This window comes from Aplysia californica, unplaced genomic scaffold, assembly GCF_000002075.1.
Source record: "Aplysia californica isolate F4 #8 unplaced genomic scaffold, AplCal3.0 scaffold00039, whole genome shotgun sequence".
Classification (NCBI taxonomy): domain Eukaryota; kingdom Metazoa; phylum Mollusca; class Gastropoda; order Aplysiida; family Aplysiidae; genus Aplysia; species Aplysia californica.
In genome coordinates, this window is record NW_004797309.1 from 468,594 (window position 1) to 489,330 (window position 20,737).

A 20,737-nucleotide genomic window follows, 5' to 3' on the forward strand; every position below is an offset into this window, starting at 1 on the left:
AACTACCCCATCAACTCTGATACTGAAGGCCCAGCCCGATTTGACTCCTCTTTTGACTGATCTATCTGTGAAGATCACAGCATCTTCATGTTTGCTATGATCTTCTATCAGGGTCTCAATTTCAGCTTTTGTAGCTCCAAGTGGCCAGATGCAACATTCTCTACCCAATGTTGCCTTCACCGTTATGTACTCTCCGAGTGCATCTTCGACCACGGCCATATCCCTGCCTCTCCGGATGTCTTGTATCTGGCAGCACTCACTGATGGTGTTCGTGGCTTGAGTCATCCAATATGCCCCCCTCTTTAGCCTTGATGTTATCTGCCGTCCCATTTTCTTATGTAGGGGATTCGTCTCGTCTGTGCTGACTCGTAAAAAGGCTTGGACGTGTGCCAGTTTGTGCCTCTCGTCTGCACAAGGGAAGTCTAGGATGTACCTCATTACTTCAGCAGCGATGTCTCGTGTGCACCCGAGGATAGCCCTCATTCCTTCATTTTGTAGCACATCGAGTCGTTGCAGTTGCACCTTTGATAGCGTCAAGAGTCCGAGCCCGTACTCTACGACAAAGATTACCAGTGTCTGGTAGAGGATGACAAGGATTTTCTGGCTCATCTTTGCGCAGACAGTTATGCCTTTTCTCACCCTGGAGATTGTTCTCGTGATGTGATCTTTGTCAAAAAAGGTGCGATCAAACGTGATGCCCAAGTACTTCAATGTGTGTTCCCTCTTCAGCATTCTGTCTCCAATCGAGATATATGTCATAGGGCACTGCTTGGTCATTCAGTGTACACCACAATACGCAGGCTTTGTCTGGTTTCCCTATTGTTTGCTCTACACCACTGTTTGAGTCTGTCGAGTCGTCCCATACTCTCTATAATGTAACGTAGCGGGTCTTTCCTTGCCTGTGTACCAGCACATCATCAGCGTAACTGAGTACACGTACGGGTACTTTCAACTGGTTGGGTTTTACCCCAATTGTATAGACGTTGAACAGAAGTGGCGAGAGTCCAGATCATTGTCGTACGGCTGGTGTGAACTTGGTAGGTTGCGAAGCCCAGCAACCAAGGCGTAGTGCTACCTTTCGTTTGAGCAGCGCTGCCCCAATCCATTGCACCAAATGTGAATCTACCATCAGGTTGACTAGAGTCCTCTTGAGGGTGTCGTACTGAATTCTGTTGTACGCAACTTCCAGGTCAGGTTCTTCTACCAGAGTTTCTTCCCCCCTTTTGAAGCCATATAAGATTATAATGAAAATCATGATTTTCCTCTTGCTTACTTTTTCTGTCTCCACTTGTTCCTTTGTTATTTTTGTTTTGTTCTGAAATCCAAAGTGCTTTACCATAGATTAGTTTAAATTGAATATTATTATTTGTTGTTATGTTATTGTTTCTTTCCCTTGCAGAGGCTAGTAAAACAAGTCTGTCGGTGACTTCAAGTATGTAAATATCACAAACGTAAAGAAAGAGAGAGAGAGAGAGAGAGAGAGAGAGAGAGAGAGAGAGAGAGAGAGAGAGAGAGAGGGAGAGGGAGAGAGAGAGAGAGAGAGAGAGAGAGAGAGAGAGAAGGGGGGGGGGGCAAATAAACAGCATACATAAAAAAGTCAATGAGGATACTTCTGCATTGATTATGGTCAGGTCTTGATCGTGCTGTAATTTTTAAAACTCTTTTCAAACAACTTTTAGAAAGCATTTAATACGATTTGGCCAAGACGTGAGGAAAAGTAGTCCTTGAGTAGTGAGAAAGGTATTGGCCGAGGAAAATTGAAGTAAAGACAGATATGGAGAGAAAGAAAGAAGAAAGAGAGAAAGAAAGACAGAGAGACAGATAGACAAAAACAGAGACAGAGAGAGAGAGAAAGAGAGAGAGAAAGAGAGAGAGAGAGAGAGAGAGAGAGAGAGAGAAAGAGAGAGAGAAAAACAGAGACAGAGATGGAGACAGAAACAGAAACAGAGAGAGAAGGGATTGAAGATGGATCGAAACACAGCGAGACATATAGACTTGGATACGAAGGGAGGGAAAGAAAGATGGAGATAGCTGTATGTGAGAAAAGAAAGAAAACCAAAACAGCAACAAAAAGCAATTAGAGCAGATTGCGTTTACATATCAGGTGGGAAATGAATAAGACTGAAGAAACGGTTTTAAAAAGTAATGGCAGCTCTAATTTAGGAACACAAAAAGATGACACGGTCGTTTAAATTCCCTTGCGCATTTTATTGTAACGACATTATTCCACGTTGCTGTATGACAGTAGCACCAATATATGGTAATGCATTTAAAAGATGTAGAATATCTGGAGAGAATCGACCTCCATCATCAAAAGAAATCAATTGTTTTAGGAACATTATTATCAATGACAAAAAACAACAACCGGAAAAACACAATAGCATAAAAATTTGAATCACAGTTTGTCTTATCAGGTCGCTGCACTTAACAATAATGTTTCAAAGCGATTGCTAAATACAATTAATTGAAATATATAAAATTAGAAAACACATTTCTGATTAAGGCTATTACATAATATTGCATGTTTATATTCGTGGCTCTCTTTCCCCCAAACATATGTGGGTCCGAGTTACCTAGATTGTAAACGGTAGTCGAGCTATAATAATGTAAGAAGTTTCCTTCTGCGTTTTTCTTGTTTGGAACTTCTCTTTTATGTATGTCTATGGACTTCCTCTCAGTATATATTCCATGTTCATCAAATTTAAGAAAACAACAACATACATGCACAGTTGTTAATGCTCAGACTATTGACAAAATTTCAATTATTATAGAGATTTGGTCTATTAACAATACTTGCCAATGCCATTCCTACCGTGTTGATACATCACAGTAAAAAGACGACAACATGTTGGAAAGCTATACCAAAGACAGTTTTGATGAGGATGATGATGATGATGATGATGATGATGATGATGATGATGATGATGATGATGATGATGATGATGATGATGATGATAATGATAATGATGATGATGAGTAGTTTTTAATATAATTTTTTATTTCGTTTGCTCGTATGAACGTGATTTGAAAATACGTATACCTAATTGAGGCTGTGAATGTTTTAATTGTTTGCCTGAAAATATAAGTTATCTATTTTTGATGCATATATTGAAATTTGATGCCTTATGTTTGGGAACAAAACTTAATAATAGAAAAAGCAAACCCAGAAGGAAACTCAAATCCAAACTACAACAATTTCATAGCGACAAAAATAAATCATTTTGAACCAGAATTAGATTACACATACAGTTCATTTTTTTTTTAGTGCAAAAGTCAGCAAAGTAAATTTTTTGTCTCTTGATACACACTGAAATTGGTCCAGCATAAATTTATGTTTAGCTGTGACATGCAAATTTTAAAATACAACCTTTTTTTGATCGTGTGACGTTTGACAGTTTAGGGTACCATGTGGATTCACAAAAAAGATTGTTCACGTATTCAAATAATGATAGTTCAAGTTTAAACTTGTTTTAAATGTTATTTTACTGGATATGATGGATTGAAATACAGTGTTACCTTCTCCTTATCCTTGTGACCACTTTTAATTGCCCTTTTTATTTTGGCTGTATCTACATCGTCTCACTCGGTTTTTATTAAGAAAGGGCTTCAAATCTGTATTAATTTGCAAATCATTGTTTCACTCGGTTTTATTCTGGCCGGATAGAACTTTGAACTTGTAGACGATGCCGTTGAGATCGAAGCAATATTTCTCCACCACTGCCCTAGACACCAGCTGCCAATATCCTTCTTTCTCCAGACGAGACATGTGAGGCTCCAGAAGGTCCTTGTACTGGCTGTGGTTCAGGTACTCTTCTCTCATCACTATACACACAAGTCCGCCTGTGGATTGCGTACACCAAACTTGAGTTGCAGTTATTTCATACAATTTATACTGCGAAAGCATGGGTATATCAGATATCTCATTGTACTCTCGATGAAAAAGCAGTATATCAAATTAATCATGAGTCACTACAGAATATAGAACAATCTGCAAGAAATGAAAACAAATCATACATTATGTAATGATCTGACGATGTAACCCTAAAAAGATAACACAATTCAGTTATCAAAACCATGTATCTTTCGGACACACTAATACCTAAGATTTCTATACTGGTAACTCTAAAGAGATCTTCGATCGTTTTTGCATACACGACTGTATCATTCGCGTATTTCAGGATAAAAATGTTACGACCGCCGATGATGTCTCTTTGCTGGTCTTGAGATTTTCTAAAATAACCCTGTGTACATGTTATATAGGAAGAGAGAGATAAGGTTCTGCAAGCATATATCTACTTAAGAGTTATTTTCCCCAATATTCTTAAGTACATTTTTCTGTTAAAATGAATTCGGAGTTAAAACACATGGAATTCAATTTATTTAGATAATACGCTCAGGTATTAAGTAATACTGTGGTCCCAGACTAAGAAGGAGCTCATTTGAAAAGGTGCCAAGAGCTTACCCGGCTTCACAACCCTAATGAGCTGATCCAGGCCATTGTAAGGAATGTGTCCTTCGCCCATACCTCCGGATGTCACAGCACAGTCGTAAGTATCTGACATAGTGAGGGATGGGATAAAAGTCATGACGTTATAAGCATGGAGAAATGTTATATTTGACTGTAAATACAATTGGTATCCTACGACACCATTGTTATACAAATATATTGCAAATCAAATTGAAGGGCACTTCCCCTCTGCATTTGTCGCGACATAGTGTCGAACAAGAATTACTATTCTCATTGTCAAGGCGGAAAGTAGATGTGTTTTTCTTCTCTTCTAAACAAGTTAGTCCACAACGACTTTCCACATCAAAACAAAATATTCAAATTTGATAAGTAACTATGTATATAAACGGTTCGTCAAACATAGAGTGGAAAGCAAGTGCCATACAAAGTTAATGTTTACAAACTTGCACGACTTACTGTCAGAACCAACTAACTGGTAGCTCAATGTTCTAGCTAAATTATGTATACCACTCGCATTCAGATGTGTTTTAATGAACATCTCACCATTCAGAATGGGTAACTTGTTACTATCCAAGTAGCTGCAGACGTGGTGATCGTAGAGCCTCTTCTGCCGAGCTCTTTCTAGCATTCCTTCGCTGGGGTCCAGGGCATCAATATGCTTAAACCCCATATTCCTGAGCTGAAAATGACAGATGAGTATTGTGTTTAACAATTATAAGTAAATTAATTGTAATATGATTTTAGATATCATTTCATGCCATCCTTGAAGACTACAAAATAGCAAGACATTTTCCGAAAAGGTCTAGCAAAATAATTTTTTAAAAACATGATACCTTTCCTTTCTAAAAACCCGTTCCTCTTACTTTTGCTTCAGGTTCTTTCATTGTGCCACCGTATATGTAGTATGATTGTTTGTTTTTTAAAACATTTTTGCATCAGCAGAGTTACTGTGTTCGGGTGCATTTTTGAGAATGTGAGGATGTAACGAAATAACCTCCTTCATATTAATAAAGTCTGCCACTGACTGTTTTCAGTGTGATTGTCCACACTACTCACGTTCTCGGCAACAAAACCCGTGCCAGCAGCGACATCAAGAATGCGCACGTCCGCTTTTTTTGATGAAGGAAAAAAGTCTGCTACCGCCTGGGCAGCTATCTCTGGGCCGCGGTACAGTTTTGGGTTCAGGTGCTGAGGATACCAAATAACCAAAACGTTTCAATAAATTATCTAATCTTTGAATTTAACTAAGTGTTGGAATCTTTCCAAAAGTTAGCTCTCACCTCACCACACAAATAGGTCATGTATGGGCCGAAGAATAGAGGTGTTACTGGAGAGTAACATACAGAGCAACTCCGTCAAAGCTGATCATTTCACGTAAGATTAAATTTTACGTTTGACTCTATTTTTCATCAAATTAACGTAACGAAATAAAACTAGCAGGTATCCTATTCTTTACAAAAAGAACTGACAAGAGACTGGTCTTGTTTAAAGATAAAAGAAACAGCGACGCTTAGACAGTACATTTGTGTAGATGGCCTTTGAGTACTCAGAGAAATTTGGTTCAAGCTTATCGTTTCACATATTATTCTCTTAAAATTTTACTTTCTTAAATTAACTTACTAGGTAAGCATGTTACCAGCAAAAATGCGAAATTATATAGTGCTTATAAACCCTTTTCAATACTGTGAGGGTATTTCATAGGCATGAACTCTTAAATAGGACAGATTCAAATGGATGGTGAAACTAAAACATCCCCCCAAATATTAAAAAAATAGAAATCCCCTAATGGGGTTTCAAGCACGGTCCATTTGCTCCGTAGTCAAGCATGATACCAACTAAGCAAACAGAACGATAAGTGTTACCTGATCATAATTATCGTCTTGACTCCAGCAGGAGTAGAACGTTGCCGTCTTCTCAGGATGACCCCCGTCTTGATACGCCTCTGCCAAGTGCTGCCGTGCGACCTCAATCGTCTCGTGAGACGTAGACATGGGAGATACCTGTGACAAAAATGCAATCTCACTGTTGGCGCTCAAAATAAAATTGTCTCCCTCTCCCACATCTTTTTTTCACACTTCTGAATCTTGTTAACGCACCACATATGGCCTTATTTCTAGAAATAATATTTATTAGTGTCCATAACGCACAACATCTTTTGTTGTCTAATCCCCATAATGCTCAAAATATGGTCGTATTTCTTAAATTAATCTTCATAATTAAATGGTATTATCATCGTCATTATCATCACTAATGAGAAGTACAAAAGCGTACTGGGACTTTGGAACTTATGAAGTGCCAATTGCAATTGAATCATAATCTTTATTACTAATATCGTGTTTTTTTTCAAAGCATAGACAAAAAATAGAATAGACAGTCTAATTATCTCCACATTTTTTTTTTTCGGAAGATTTTTTTGTGCAGCAACAGTTTCAGTGACACATTACTCAAGCTAAATAGCTACTTCCAAAACGTGTCTGCATACTAATCATTGCGACAGAACGTCCTGAGCGCAGAGGCGCCTGGCGAATCGTCTGAGCACTTACTGACAACAACATTGGTCTTCGTCTGCATGAAGGACCAATAACAGTGACTGCTTTTGTCGATCAGAATCTCCCAAATCTAATCTAGATGTACAGTTGCAATTTGATGTCCTGTTTCACACAGAAAATCACAAATTACGAAAAAGAAACAACAAACAAAAAACTTACCCCGACGACTGACATATTCTTAGTTCTAGCAGGAGAATCGAGTTGAAAGCGAAATGATGATACTCAGAGTGTTAGGCCCTCGTCAATTTGCGTCGTTTGATCTTGAGGTAATGCGCACCACCGGTATTCTGAGACGTATTTTCTTTCTTGGCAGGTTGTATTACTTCTATTGACAGAGTATCCGTTGCTTTCTGCTTGTGCATTATATACCTGCTGGCGTCATTTCAGGACACGGGGGTTACTGGCTCTCTGTTTGTTGATTGGCTAAACTTTTCACGTGGTCATGAACTTTGTCAGATAACACGGCACATCTTAGAGTGCGTGTAATGTAAAGACAGCCTTGAATTTCCATTCAAGGTAAAGCAGGGTATTTTATAACTGTGAAACGCAGAACAAAAATTAAGGCTTTAACCGAGTCAGAAGTTTATTGACTCTTTGGGATGGCGGAAAATAGAAAAGGAGATAAACAGAGATAGGGAGAGATGCAGTGGAAAGGGAGAGGGAGAGAGAGAGAGAGAGAGAGAGAGAGAGAGAGAGAGAGAGAGAGAGAGAGAGAGAGAGAGAGAGAGAGAGGGCAAGGGGGGGGGCAGTGTACAGAAGAGAGGTGAGATAATTACAAGAGAAGGGGGGTGGAGAGAGCAAAGATAACGATTACCCACTCCGGAATGTAAACTTTTGGCAGGTTGTTACCCGTTTATTCTTCGTGCACGAGCAGTCTGCAATGTCATTTAACATTCCAGAGTGATATGATGACAGTAGTGGTGTCTCCAATTTTCATTTTAATACACTGTGGATAAAAGAAAACCTATATTCTAAAAGGAGTCTGCAAAAAGGAAGATATATTTTTATATATACAGAGAGAGAGAGAGAGAGAGAGAGAGAGAGAGAGAGAGAGAGAGAGAGAGAGAGAGAGAGAGAGAGAGAGAGAGAGAGAGAGATGGGGGGGGGGGCAAGAAAGGACGGGGTGATTTTTTAAAAATTATTCCTTTTTTATAGGGGGGGAGTAACCTTGTTTAGTTGTTGTTGTTTTTTTTTTTGTATAAAGGCGATTAGAAACATGTAAAACAGTACTCGTTGCTAATGCTTTTCCTTGGCTTTGAAAATCAATATAAGAGTATCAGCACTGCTAAACTTGTTCGTGTCAGTACTAGTACTATGCTTAAAGACCGCTACCAATCTTTGTTGGAAACTAAACCCATTTTTGAATAATTACACACAGAATACCACGTTCATAAACAGGAGTCAAACGATCTCGATACATTCGTGGATAGAACTTGGCTAATATTTCAGACATTTAGATTAGGACAAATGATCCTTCAATTATTTCAGAATTGAAAACCGTCCTATCGTTGTCAAATAATAATTCTGCGCTTGTTTCTGACAAACTATAGCCATGTCTTTAAATTATTTTGTTTTTTTGTTCTCTAAATATGAACATTAAAAATAAAGAAAAGAAAAAAACATTTGCACGCACGTGGTGAAGAACTTCTCAGCGCAGATATGTTGTACAATTGCTTTGCAAAGGGAAACTACTGACTAAAAGTGAACTAAACAATAGAAAGGCTTACAATACATACTAATTTTATTCTCAGTATTATTGATGAGATTTTCACTATGTCATTGGAACTTCAGGTGCAAAAAGTCCTGACAAATAGGGGTTTTTTTCATGAAAGTTGTGCAGATTTTTCATTAATGGCAGTTTAAGAGAATCAATTCTAAGTGTATTTGATGACATAATTCAATGCACAACAAAGAGAGAGTCATCAGGTATTACTGTGTCACTGATATTGCTTCAAAGCGTTTTAAAGTATGTTAAAGAAGTCTATACTTTTTTTTAGCTGGCTTCCATTGTAAGCAATTATTGTCATGTTGTAACGTTGTAAGGCGGCAATTAAAATCGGGGGGTGCCTCTCAGGATGGTTGAAAGCAAAGAAAGGAGTCAGAAAGGGGTGATTTATCAGTCATTTGTTTTTTTGGTGCTAGTTCGGGAACTTTATTTTTCAATAAATTCAGAAATTGTTATAATCATTACGAACACAGTATACACAACACCACCAGTTACAATAGGAGTGGAAACACACCAATGTGTTGTTAACATCCCACTGTGTTTAGATAATTAAAACAACTCAACCCGAACAATCAAGTTAAAAGAAGAATGTTAAGTTTTTGTTTTATAGTTAATGTTAACCCCCCTCAAAAAACAAACAAACATGCATAGCACTTGATATTGGCTAAACTAGTCACAGACAGTGCCAGTTGTCATCTGAAGGCAACACCTATCAGGAACTGGGAGATATGATAATGGTTCTGCGATTGTATTTCAGCTCAGACGTAGAAGCCTATTGATTCAATATCTAACAACTAGGAAGCTAAAATAACGGATACTGTACAACACGCCTAAATGAGGTCTCAATTTGGGGAAAAAAGTATTTCCTTCTACCCAAATGAGCTATACAATGCAAGAACTATGGCTGGTAGAATCAGTATCGCTCGAGATTGATTTCGTCATGCTTCAATAGATATAGACGAAGAAAACAAGTAACAAAAATAGGCAAGTAAAAGTATTAAAAGTGATATTAAAAGTGAAGTTTTGTGTAGAATTGGCGTAGAACAAGGACGACGAAGACTGATAAAAGTTCAAACGAGTAATAAACGTGTTTATTACATAATTTGTCATGGGGCAATTACAAGTCTGGCCCAGGCCCCAAACGAAACTGGACACAATTGAAGCCCGTCCCTGAATTATTTAGCAATGTACAACAGTCTTGAAATATTATGTAATACCACCTTTATTTCATTCACAATCTCAATACATGGCTCTAGAATCTTCTAAGCGCCCGGAAATGCTCACTTTAAACAGCAAAATGATAAGGGAATACATGTTAGGCATGGCGTATACCTAAGAGCAGGGGCGAAGGCTGACTTGTTTGACAGGGTAATCAAAGTGAAACGGGACCAGATATAGATCTATATGGCCTGTAGATATCACATAAGAATCTTACTCGAGGCGGCGACTCTGACTGAGTTGTAAATGAAAACAAATCTGGAATTCATATTGTATGTTCAACCGCCAAAATAATCGGGAAAGTATCTTATTAAATATCAGTTCCAACTAAAATTAAATTAACTTTAGATGTGAATACATAAACACAAAGCAAAGAAGCAGAGATGTCAGTACTAGATCTATATGTTATAGATCTACCAGAGAGTCTAACTCTTTGGTAGAACATGACAATTATCTTTTTTTAAATTTCACATTTGGCTGTTTTTGTTAGCCTTTTGCGGCCAGGAGCTGGTGTCATAATCGAGGTCACGATATGATTATAGGACAGTAAAAAGTCGAGGAAAAAAAACAAGCACATGCAGCAGTAAAGAGATTGTTAGGAGTTAGTTCCCCTGACATTTGTGAGGTAGACTCGACCAGTGTTCGTTAGCTTACTTAATCAGGGCTTGTGATTGATTTTAACTGTGGCCCCAAAGGGGTGAACAGGGTATATGTGGCAATGAAACAGCCATGACTGCTATGCACATGTTCCCTCAACTGTATTGGTAGATTATTTCAGCCTCACTTTAAGCTTACTTAATCAAAGCTTGCGACTGAATATGGAGTGGCCCGAGAGGGGTGAAGAGGCTATTTATGTGGCCGTGAAACCGTTTTGAATGTTAGGCATGCTCATTGTGGATTACGAACCTCTTTTTACTGTTAATTTAAGAGGTTTACGTTTAAGGATGAATTTGACAGCGACAATGTTTCAAAATTAGGAAGGGAAGCAGTGATTATTTGATTATATAGACGCTTCGCCCCTGTCTAAGAGTGTAGAGTTGTGTATTGTTTTTTACTAATAGTATGTATGAAGATAACATATCTATTGCTGTTGCTTCGGAAGCAACCATGCAGAATAGACTGAGTATACTCTTTAAATTATAAGTAATACAATCTCCAGTAGCATCTGTAAAAGATGAAAAGTTCAAATTCATAATAAAAGTAAACACTATGGAGTACGTGACTTCATAGAACACATTTCGTAGACTGTTTTAAAGTAAGAGGGTTTTGGAATTAAATCGAAAGTCTCGTTAAAGGCAAAAAATAATAGAAAATTCAATGAAACGAAACAGTGGTTCTCTTCGGTGTAACACGAAAAGAACTACTAACTTGTTAATCAAACAAAACATATCCTTAATTGCTCAGGCACACGCTGTTGTAAACGCAGGATATGACAATCCAGTATATTTTCATTCATTCATTCATTCATTCATTTATTCATTAATTCATTCATTCATTCATTCATTTATTTTTTTATTTTTTTAAAGCTTTTGCTCGCCCTATTTTTAACAACCTCCCACTCTTTAAAAACACCCTTTGTCAAAGGCTGTTGTGCAAATTGCACTCGCGTGCAATTACACGGAGAGGTATAGGGACGTAACTGATATAATATCAGGCGCATTTAAAATTAACAGGCTTGTCTTTTCCTGTCACATGCATATTGCGAATATTTCGTCGACTGTAATGTCTGAGTCAATGACAGATACAGTTCCTTTTACGGTCCTTGTCTGTACTATGTGCATTGCTGTTGTTGTTGTTGTTGTTTGTTTTTTTTGTATACACTAGTGAAGGTTTAACTTCAGGTTCAATAAAAAGAGTGGTCTTCCAAATTATATTGACGGCAGAGTATGTATTGAGTTTTCTTGGAGCTATTTACATGCTGTAACGATCATAGAGTCCGCGATTGATAATAGGTAGCATTAACTTGTAAATTATACACAAACGTATTGAGAAATGCTTACTTATTACCAATGTGCACTGTATTTTAAAAAAAACTCAAATTGATACTCATCTAATTCTTATATTCTTATACTAGATCTATGTATTTACAAAATCGACTGATAGAGCAGGTTAAAGAAAATATAACATTATCAAAGTCATCACCTAGAAACAGCTCCATCGTGAATTTTCGGCATTATTTATTAAATGATAGGGAATCTGGTGTTTACTCATCTTTAATTTTGTTGTAACTCTATTTGAGGGGTTGAGAATCCGGGTTCTTGTACTGCCTCTCAGTAGAGAGAAAGGGAATCTAACGTAAGCACCAAACGAAGAAGGAAACTGATATCAAACGTATCTACATCATCACCAGTAATATCATCATCATCATCATCATCATCATCATGAGAAAAATTGAAGAAATGAGAACGACACAGTTAGGTCACATTTTCCTGGAAATAGAGTACTGCATATCTTTCGAAAACGGCGACAAAAGGGCTATCTATTAATAACACTACAGGAGCGCTATTCTGTTTCTACGCACTGTTATTCTTTTTTTAAAGATGCGAAACCAAAGTGTAATAGCAAGGTCAACTCCTGAAAAGATTGATTCAAGCCTCTAATCCGAATGTATTTGTATGTATTTCACGAGTGAGGTTTTTGCTTTTTTTAAAAAATCGTCTAAATGTTACTTGACCTTAGTGTTGTTACCAGGTCTCCAGCTGTAAAACATTTTTTTTAATCTTTTTTTTTTCAAAACATATCTTTTTGTGTTTTTAGACCATCTAAAAGTCAGTACCACATCAATACATTTTTTATTCATAATTTGTCAATGCTCAGCACCGAATAAGGATGCTGGACCCAAAATAAAAGATAAAACACTTTTACAACCCCACTTGCAAGGCATGAATACGTATCACGAATGGCTCTTTCATGATATTTAGCTACAGTTTTTAGCTTACACCTTTTATATTAAAACACAACTTGGAGGATTTGTTGTCAACCGCAGAAATGGTGAAAGAGAACTGTGAGAGACCTTGTATAAACAATTTTAATTTCATGCATAGCGTTAGCAAAAAAGCCCATATTGGAACAGGTCTAATATGCATGTCTGCCTTTCTGAATCCTTTTGACCTGAAAGTCCTGAACAGCTAGCATTTGTGCAATGACACACATTTTATCTTTGAACTTGTTCTCAGAGATAAATTTATAACATTGATTGTGCAGGGAGTCCGTCAGTGTCTACGAATCAGTCACGTGTCTATTAACAACATTTTAGGACTATATTTTTAGTTTTCTTAGAGAGACTTTGATACATAAATTCTCATCACAAACTCACTAACAATTTTCCTCTAATTAGAACCAACAGTTGCTCTTTTCGTGTAAAATGTGGAGTTTCTGGATGGGCAGTTCTTTTTTTAAAAAGAATTATCAACTAAACGTTGGCTTCATTCATTCTTAATTGCTTGGTTGAACTGTGATGATGATGATGATGATGATGATGATGATGATGATGATGATGATGATGATGATACGGATGATGAGGAGGAGGAGGAGGATGATCATGATAATGTCAAAAACTCACACTTGATTTGTATAGTTTAAAACGTAGGTGGTTTATTTTATAAATTATGTAAGTAGCAACATATTGTGTAATCTGTGGGAACAAAACTTAATACCGAGATTGCAAAATTAAATGAACACTTAAACGCAATTGCAAAAAAGTGTTTCTTCATCATAGGGACAAATCAAATGTTGTAGAAAGCAGAATCATCTTATATATTTGTATCCTTTTCGTAAGAATCCAGAAAATTAGAAATGCTATAACATGCTTTGGAACCTGTCTTACGCATTGTTAACAATTTCAAACTTAATGATTAAATCAGCTGGGCAGATAGGGATTGTTAAATCCAACAATTATTGGTCATCGTGTAAGTTTAGACAGTGCAGAGTACATATATGGATCCACTATAAAGATTGCACTTTAATAACGCAAAGTAAAAATAAAATGTAGCAAGGGTATCATTTTCCTGAAGGATTCTGCTTAGGTCATTCAAACCTTTAATTTCGTTTTTTGGAGATTTTTTGTTTTCAGTACTGTGTTTTGTTCCAGTATTTTTCTGAAGGTAATTTTTAATTGCTCATTTAAGTTTTTGGTCCTACATTATGTCACTCGGTATCGTTAGGAAGTAGCGTTAAATCTGATAATTTGGCAACCACAAAAAATGGTTTCATTCTGTTTTATTCTGGCCGGGAAGAACTTTGAATTTGTAGACAACGCCATTGTGCTCCAGGACGTATTTCTCCACCACAGTCCTAGAAACTTTCTGCCAATGACCTTCTTTCTCCAGACGAGTCATGTATGGCTCCAGCAGGTCCTTGTACTGGCTGTGGTTCACGAACTCTTCTCTCATCACTATACACACAAGTCCTCCTGTGGAGTTTGTACACCAAACTTCAGTTCTATGTGTTCATTATTGTCCACATCATAAAAGCATTGGTATATCAACCAGATCTATGTTTCCTATAAAGGATATACAACAAATCAAATTAGTCATAATTTCTAAAATATAAAAACCCCATAAAAAGTAGATATAATACAAACATTATAAAATGAAATAAATCTACTAAAATACAGACCTGGTTATATTAATTCAAATAAAACCAAACCGCTGCAGCTTGAGTATCTGTGTTGAATCATATTGGAACCTAGGATTAATATCGCGATAGTCAAGCTACCGCTGATGGCCCCTCCCCCCCCCCCCCCCAAACAAAAACCGATTTAAGAATAAAAAAGACAGTGGTCTATTCTACTCCGGGAAGCGTACGTTTGACACACAAAAAAATAGAGTTACACAGACACCCTGAAAATGCCTGTGAAGGACTTCAGCACAACTCCTTCGACATGTGCCAGAATTAGTCCTATTGGTCACAGCAGTAGCCACAAGTAATGATAACCTTTAACTTTTTAAATTCGTGTTTGCTGGAGAAATATTCTCCTCTGTGGTTGTAATAGGCATTGTCAGACATTGGTGGAGCAGATATTTTTATTATTATTACTCTTTTGGGATTTAGTTGCTTCATGATATTTTTGAATCAATATCCTTAGGTTACCATAAAAACGTAGTCTTTATAAAATAGAATCTGGAGTACAGCAGCAAAATAACGTGACATTTGATTGTTGACGCCATAAGCCCAGTTACTTAGTGAGAATGTAGTCTCAGGTCTCAAGAAATGTTCATTAAAAAGTGAGAAATGCTTACCTGGCTTCACAACCCTGACAAGCTGATCCAGACTATTGTAAGGAATGTGTCCTTCGCCCATGCCTCCGGATGTCACAGCACAGTCGTAAGTATCTGACACAATGCAGGGCAGTTTTTAAAAAAGAAGCCATGCAATTATTATTAATAATATAATAACTGAATGTTGAAAACTCACTAATATCCAACGAAATATTTGCAGTACAAGTACCGTGTGGCCATATAACATAATAAGGCAGTTGCGAGCACCGTGAAATATTTACCAAACAATAGTTACCAAGCAAACGTCTTAAAAATCAAGGTTAAAGGTATTTAACTTGGTGTGCATTTGTCGCACTATAAACATAATAATGTCAATCACAAATTATAATTACCACGGTGAAAGTGTAAAAATCTTTATTTTCTGACAAGAAGGTGTATGAGTGTGCCTATATGTTTTGTGTATTAGAGTTAGAGTGATCAAAGGAAAAGCGAGAGACAGAGCGAGAGAGAGAGAAATAGAGAGAGAGAGAGAGAGAGAGAGAGAGAGAAAGAGAGAGAGAGAGAGAGAGAGAGAGAGAGAGAGAGAGAGAGAGAGAGAGAGGAGGAGAGTATTACAGATCCGTACATTTTTGGGCTTAGGGAGTCTTTGCCATCATCATAAAACTTGTTCATTTACCTTCATTTTTACCTAAACGTAACTATTTATCTATCTTTAATAGAAGTAGAGATGTTTCTGTCAAGAGGGGTTGGGGGACCTGTTAGCTGTGGTAAAATTAATAAGAAAACGGGCTCCTATGTTTGGTGAGTGTCCCGGAGTATTCTTTGGAAAATGCAAATATACCATTTTCTGTGACTTTGATCAAGGCTATACAGTAAAATCCATACAGAAAAGTGTTTAAAAAGGATATTAATTTATGTAGAAAATATCGAGGTAAATTACCCAACCGCACAACAATGTCGGCTTAACAGATAATAATATTGTCATTTTGACGAACGCCTGATTTGCTCAGGACGCTACACATATAATCTAAATCCACTCTTGTTTGAACATCTCACCTTCAAGAATAGGTAACTTGTTAGTATCTAGGTAGCAGCAGATGTAGTTATCGTAAAGTCCCTTCTGGCGAGCTTTTTGTAACATGCCCTCACTGGCGTCCAGGGCATCGAAGCGCATAAACCCATGTTTCTTGAGCTGAAAGTAAGAGGCGATTGTTAATTTTTTGCAATAAAATTGAAGTAACAAAATGTGATTTAGTGTCAGTTCAAGGTTTATATAGTGCTTGAAAGCTATACAATATGCCACAATACTAACAATGCCAATATACATATGTGCAAAAAAAAACGATCTTACAAAGCCAGAAAGTGGCACTTATTGGATACGTCTATTTGCAAGTGCTGTACAATTCTTACTAACTAGAAAACAAACCCCCCAAAAATCCAGAAAACATAATCTCTATTCATAGTAAATTCTTTGCATGTTTGAGAATGTTAGGGAGAAAAAAATTCCTTTCTGTCCGATAAATTAATTTTCCATTTACTGTCATTGTCACACCACTCACGTTCTCGGCAACAAAACCCGTGCCAGCTGCAACATCAAGAATGTGTGCGTCCCCACGTTTTGATGAGGGAAAGAAGTCGGCAACAGCTTGGGCAGCTATCTCTGGGCCGCGGTACAAGTTTGGGTTCAGGTGCTGAGGATACCAAATCAAAACTTTCAATAAGTATTATAGTTTATCCAGATATTATATAGATATGCTACCTCTAAAGTTTGGAGTTCTCCAGGGTCCAGTCTTTGGTCCTGTCATCTTTACAATGTACACGCAATGTCTGAGATCAATATTTTCTTGATATGCCCTCAATTTTCATCTTTATGCAGATGATACACAGTTGTGTGGATTGACTACTACTGACAATGTACTCAATCTCACAGATAGAATCCCCAGATTGATGTATCAATGATATTAGGAAATGGATACTCAAGAACAAATTAACATTAAATGAGGAGGAGATTGAAATATTATTTATTCGTAGCAACACGTGCAATTAAATCGACAATATCAGTAAATAAACATGAAAGAGCAGTCCAAACTAAAATTAAAAACATTTAGGAGTTGTGCTAGATCGTATTATGTCAATGTAATCCCATGTATCTAATCTTTGTAAAAATCTATATCTCCAACTGAAGAAAATAGGCAGCATTAGCAAATATCTATCTGTTGATGTCACCAAAACTTTAATAACGTCACTTATATTGTCAAGGCTTGATTACTGCAATTCCTTATTGGCTGGAAAACTTGATGAACAGCTACAACCATTACAAAGAGTACAAAATATTGCTGCCAAAACAATTACTAAGAAACTAAAGCATGATCATCTGACTCCTATTTTTTTTATTAAACTACACTTGCTCCCGATGAAAGAGCGTATCATATATAAGATCTGTGTAACTTGCTACAAGTGCTTGCAACGTTCTTTTTTATATTTTGCCCCATTTGTTTGGAAAGGGCTTCCAAAACCTATCAGAGAAGCAGATAATCTAGAAGCTTTAAAGAAAACACTAAAAGCTGTTGAGCGTCGTAAGTTTGTATGAGCGTATGTTCGTATGTGTGTATGTGAGTATGTATCTGTGCATGTGTATGTGAGTGTGTGCGTGCGTGAGTATGTGTGTGCACGCGTATGTAAAACTACGTGCCTATTAAATTGATTTGTAATTTCATGATATGTTCCATTTTAAACGCATAGAGCATTGCATAAGATGATATACGCTTAGTAAAAGCAATCCATTATTTATTGTTATTATTATTTGGATGTAGGAACCTGACAAAAGGCTTGTGTATTCAGTATCTGTTATAGACGCCATGCAGTAAAGTAGTACAAAGTTACACATACTCCGAGCTTTGAAAGTTTTCCCAGAAACGTTTATTTGAACACAGCATTAAAACAACAAATACATTAGTCTATATCAAATAAACATGATTCGTGAAGCACCATTCATTTCTTTGATCTGATGCCCTCAAACAAAGCTAGATTATCCAGATTGTTCTCTATCACCCATCTGTTTAAATTCTACGAGTAACAATTTGGTCTTGGGCTACCCCTGCCTCGTTTTCCTGAAAGTGAGATGTTCAAGGTTCTTCTATTCAAGTATCCCAAAAACTGATATTTTCCTAATTGTGTTTGTCAGCGATTTGTACATGTGGGCTTCAACAATACTAGTTCTTTTTCTTTCAAGAAATGTTCATCGGTCACTGAATAAATACGATTTATGTTGGTTCTTATTTTATTTTCACTGTCTTTAATGGTTGTACACAATAAACGGTGCATATAACTTAATTTTAGCTTGCTTCATAGACATTACATTTAGTCATAGTTATTTATCTGTTCTTTATGTGGGAACTTAAGTATTATACGCATTGGTATATACTTGATTTTTAAACTGTTCACTTGTTTAATCTATTCACCTTCGTTTATGATATTTCAATTACTAGGAATTAATGCTTTGTTATATGTTATATTGTAATGATCTTTTTTCACATTGAACTATAACTCTTTATGGTCTTATTCTGTTACAAAAGGATCAAAAGCAATTGCAGTTTCATTTTTTAATTTGATATAAAAACTGAGTCATCTTAACATTTGTTGTTATTTATGCTCATTTTGAGACTTAAAAATGATTATGTATTTCTAAAATTTGAAGACCTTAAAAAAACAGGGGCCTAAGTAAAAAAAACTGCAATAAAAATGAGTTTTTGGTTTCTATAACTGGAGAATACATTCCTGCATCTATTGATAGTGCACTTAAAACTCAACTGTTAACGCTGTAGCGAGGAAAAGCGGAAAACCTCAGTGTATCCCAACATTAAATGTAGACCGAAGTCCATTTCTTTTTCCTGCTTTGTCATTTCAGCCAAAATTAACTTAGGCATAGTCGTCTTGTTCTGAGGTCATTTATGGTTTCGCTGTATAAGTTAAAGAAATCGGGTGACATGCCACATCATTGCCTCATCCCTTTGTGATCTTGGAGAGACTAAAAAGTCCCCGAAAGCTGAGTTTAAGACACCCCTTTGCGAATTCGAACTAGGGCCTTTAGGCTCTGAGTCTAGCGTAATATCGACTAAGCTAAGGGTGTGTACCGTGTTACCTGATCATAATTATCGCCTTTACTCCAACTGGAATAGAATGTTGCCGTCTTCTCAGGGTTGCCTCCGATTGTGTACGCCTCTGCCAAATTGTCCCTGGCAAATGTAACTGTTTCTTGAGATGTAGACATAGTAGGTACCTATGACCAAAAAAGAAAAAAAAAGAAAAATGCAAATTGGATAACTGCTGACGGCTATTAAAAAACACTGTTGCCCTATCCCACACACCTTGTCACACTTTTGATTCGGCATAATACACAATTTTTGTTCCTATATCTAGGCTGAATGTTCTTTAATCGAACACAATATCAACACTGTTGAGAAATAAAAAAACATCCAAACACTTTGGAAGGTTACAGTAAAATATGAATCATCAATTGAAAAAGAATTATCAGGCAAGAAACGGAAAAAACACACCAAAAAAACCAACCAAACAAAAGTTGATTACGACAGACTAAAGTATTTTTAAAAATAAAATATTTAAGATATTATAAAATAGTATCTTCGACATTTTATCCCTTTTGCTTCTAAAGGAACGTATAGAACCATCATGACCATCATCGTCATCAGCATTTTTTTCTTCAAAGGCCAATTGCATAAGACGATCTATACTATTGCAAAAAATCGATAACTCTCAATTCTCCCTTAACTCCTATGAACAAAGTTTGCTAAAGAACAACTATTTCATCGACATATTAATCGTCAAAAATCTTTCAAATCTTCTCCAAAGATACAGTTTCAAGTTGACGATAAGTTTATAAATAGAGGAAAAACTTACTTTGACGACTGAATATATTCAGAGATAATGGAATGAGAATCTGGTTTGAATTCGAATTGATGAAGCTGAAAACGTAAGGTCTTCTACAAACGTATCACCACCATTGAGAGACACGTCTTTTATGTCGGGAAGTTAGATTACTTATAGTGACCGAACATCTGTTGCCTTTGTTTTTGCAACACATGCCTCTTGTCATCATTTTAGGACACTGTCTGGCTCTCTTTTTTTATGGTTAGAAGTATCACCTAGTTGACGATCCTTGAACGCGCTTTATTATTCAGACAGCCTTGTATTTTCACTCTAAAAGAGCAAGTTACGAAACGTTCAATAATAAAGAAAATAATAATAATTTGCGGCTTTAATCTAGTTGGCAGGGTCGTGACTGCGTGGAATTAAAGAAGAATTTTGGTGCAAGACTGAAAAGAGAAAGAGAGAGAGAGAGAGAGAGAGAGAGAGAGAGAGAGAGAGAGAGAGAGAGAGAGAGAGAGAGAGAGAGAGAGAGAGAGAGAGGGAGAGACGAGGGACGAACAGTTTTAAAAGGAAAAAAATATTGCTTTTACAGGGAAAAGTAATTATCTTTGTCAAATTAAAAAACAAAAGAATATACGTCCAGTTTTAAAAACTAATGAGTCAGTAAACC

General features: G+C 36.7%; 2 protein-coding genes across 2 annotated transcripts; both read right to left on the reverse strand.

The window, feature by feature from the left end:
* Positions 1-2,187: 2,187 nt before the first annotated feature.
* LOC101845221 (methyltransferase-like protein 27) lies at positions 2,188-7,669 on the reverse strand. Its single transcript, XM_005091989.3, has 6 exons — positions 7,177-7,669; positions 6,331-6,468; positions 5,525-5,656; positions 5,012-5,147; positions 4,463-4,555; positions 2,188-3,840 (listed from the first exon to the last, which is right to left on the reverse strand). The coding sequence occupies exons 1-6, from the start codon at positions 7,189-7,191 to the stop codon at positions 3,638-3,640; spliced, it is 717 nt and encodes a 238-aa protein (XP_005092046.1). The 5' UTR covers positions 7,192-7,669; the 3' UTR covers positions 2,188-3,637.
* A 5,868-nt stretch (positions 7,670-13,537) lies between these two features.
* On the reverse strand, positions 13,538-20,182 carry LOC101845447 (methyltransferase-like protein 27). The gene is made up of 6 exons (XM_005091990.3): positions 20,098-20,182; positions 19,322-19,459; positions 16,740-16,871; positions 16,237-16,372; positions 15,202-15,294; positions 13,538-14,372 (listed from the first exon to the last, which is right to left on the reverse strand). Exons 2-6 carry the CDS (start codon positions 19,448-19,450, stop codon positions 14,170-14,172), a joined length of 693 nt encoding a protein of 230 aa, XP_005092047.1. The 5' UTR covers positions 19,451-19,459; positions 20,098-20,182; the 3' UTR covers positions 13,538-14,169.
* Between the last annotated feature and the right edge of the window lie 555 nt (positions 20,183-20,737).

Bases quoted from the DNA above. Each gene is read 5' to 3' on its own strand.
- LOC101845221 (XM_005091989.3), bottom strand. The intron at 5,148-5,524 runs GTGAGTAGTGTG...TGTCATTTTCAG, and splicing joins CGGGTTTTGTTGCCGAGAAC to CTCAGGAATATGGGGTTTAA. The intron at 4,556-5,011 runs GTGAGATGTTCA...TCACTATGTCAG, and splicing joins CAAGTTACCCATTCTGAATG to ATACTTACGACTGTGCTGTG.
- LOC101845447 (XM_005091990.3), bottom strand. From the start codon at position 19,450: ATGTCTACATCTCAAGAAACAGTTACATTTGCCAGGGACAATTTGGCA. The intron at 16,373-16,739 runs GTGAGTGGTGTG...TCTTACTTTCAG, and splicing joins CGGGTTTTGTTGCCGAGAAC to CTCAAGAAACATGGGTTTAT. The intron at 14,373-15,201 runs GTAAGCATTTCT...CAAACTCCACAG, and splicing joins TGTCAGGGTTGTGAAGCCAG to GAGGACTTGTGTGTATAGTG.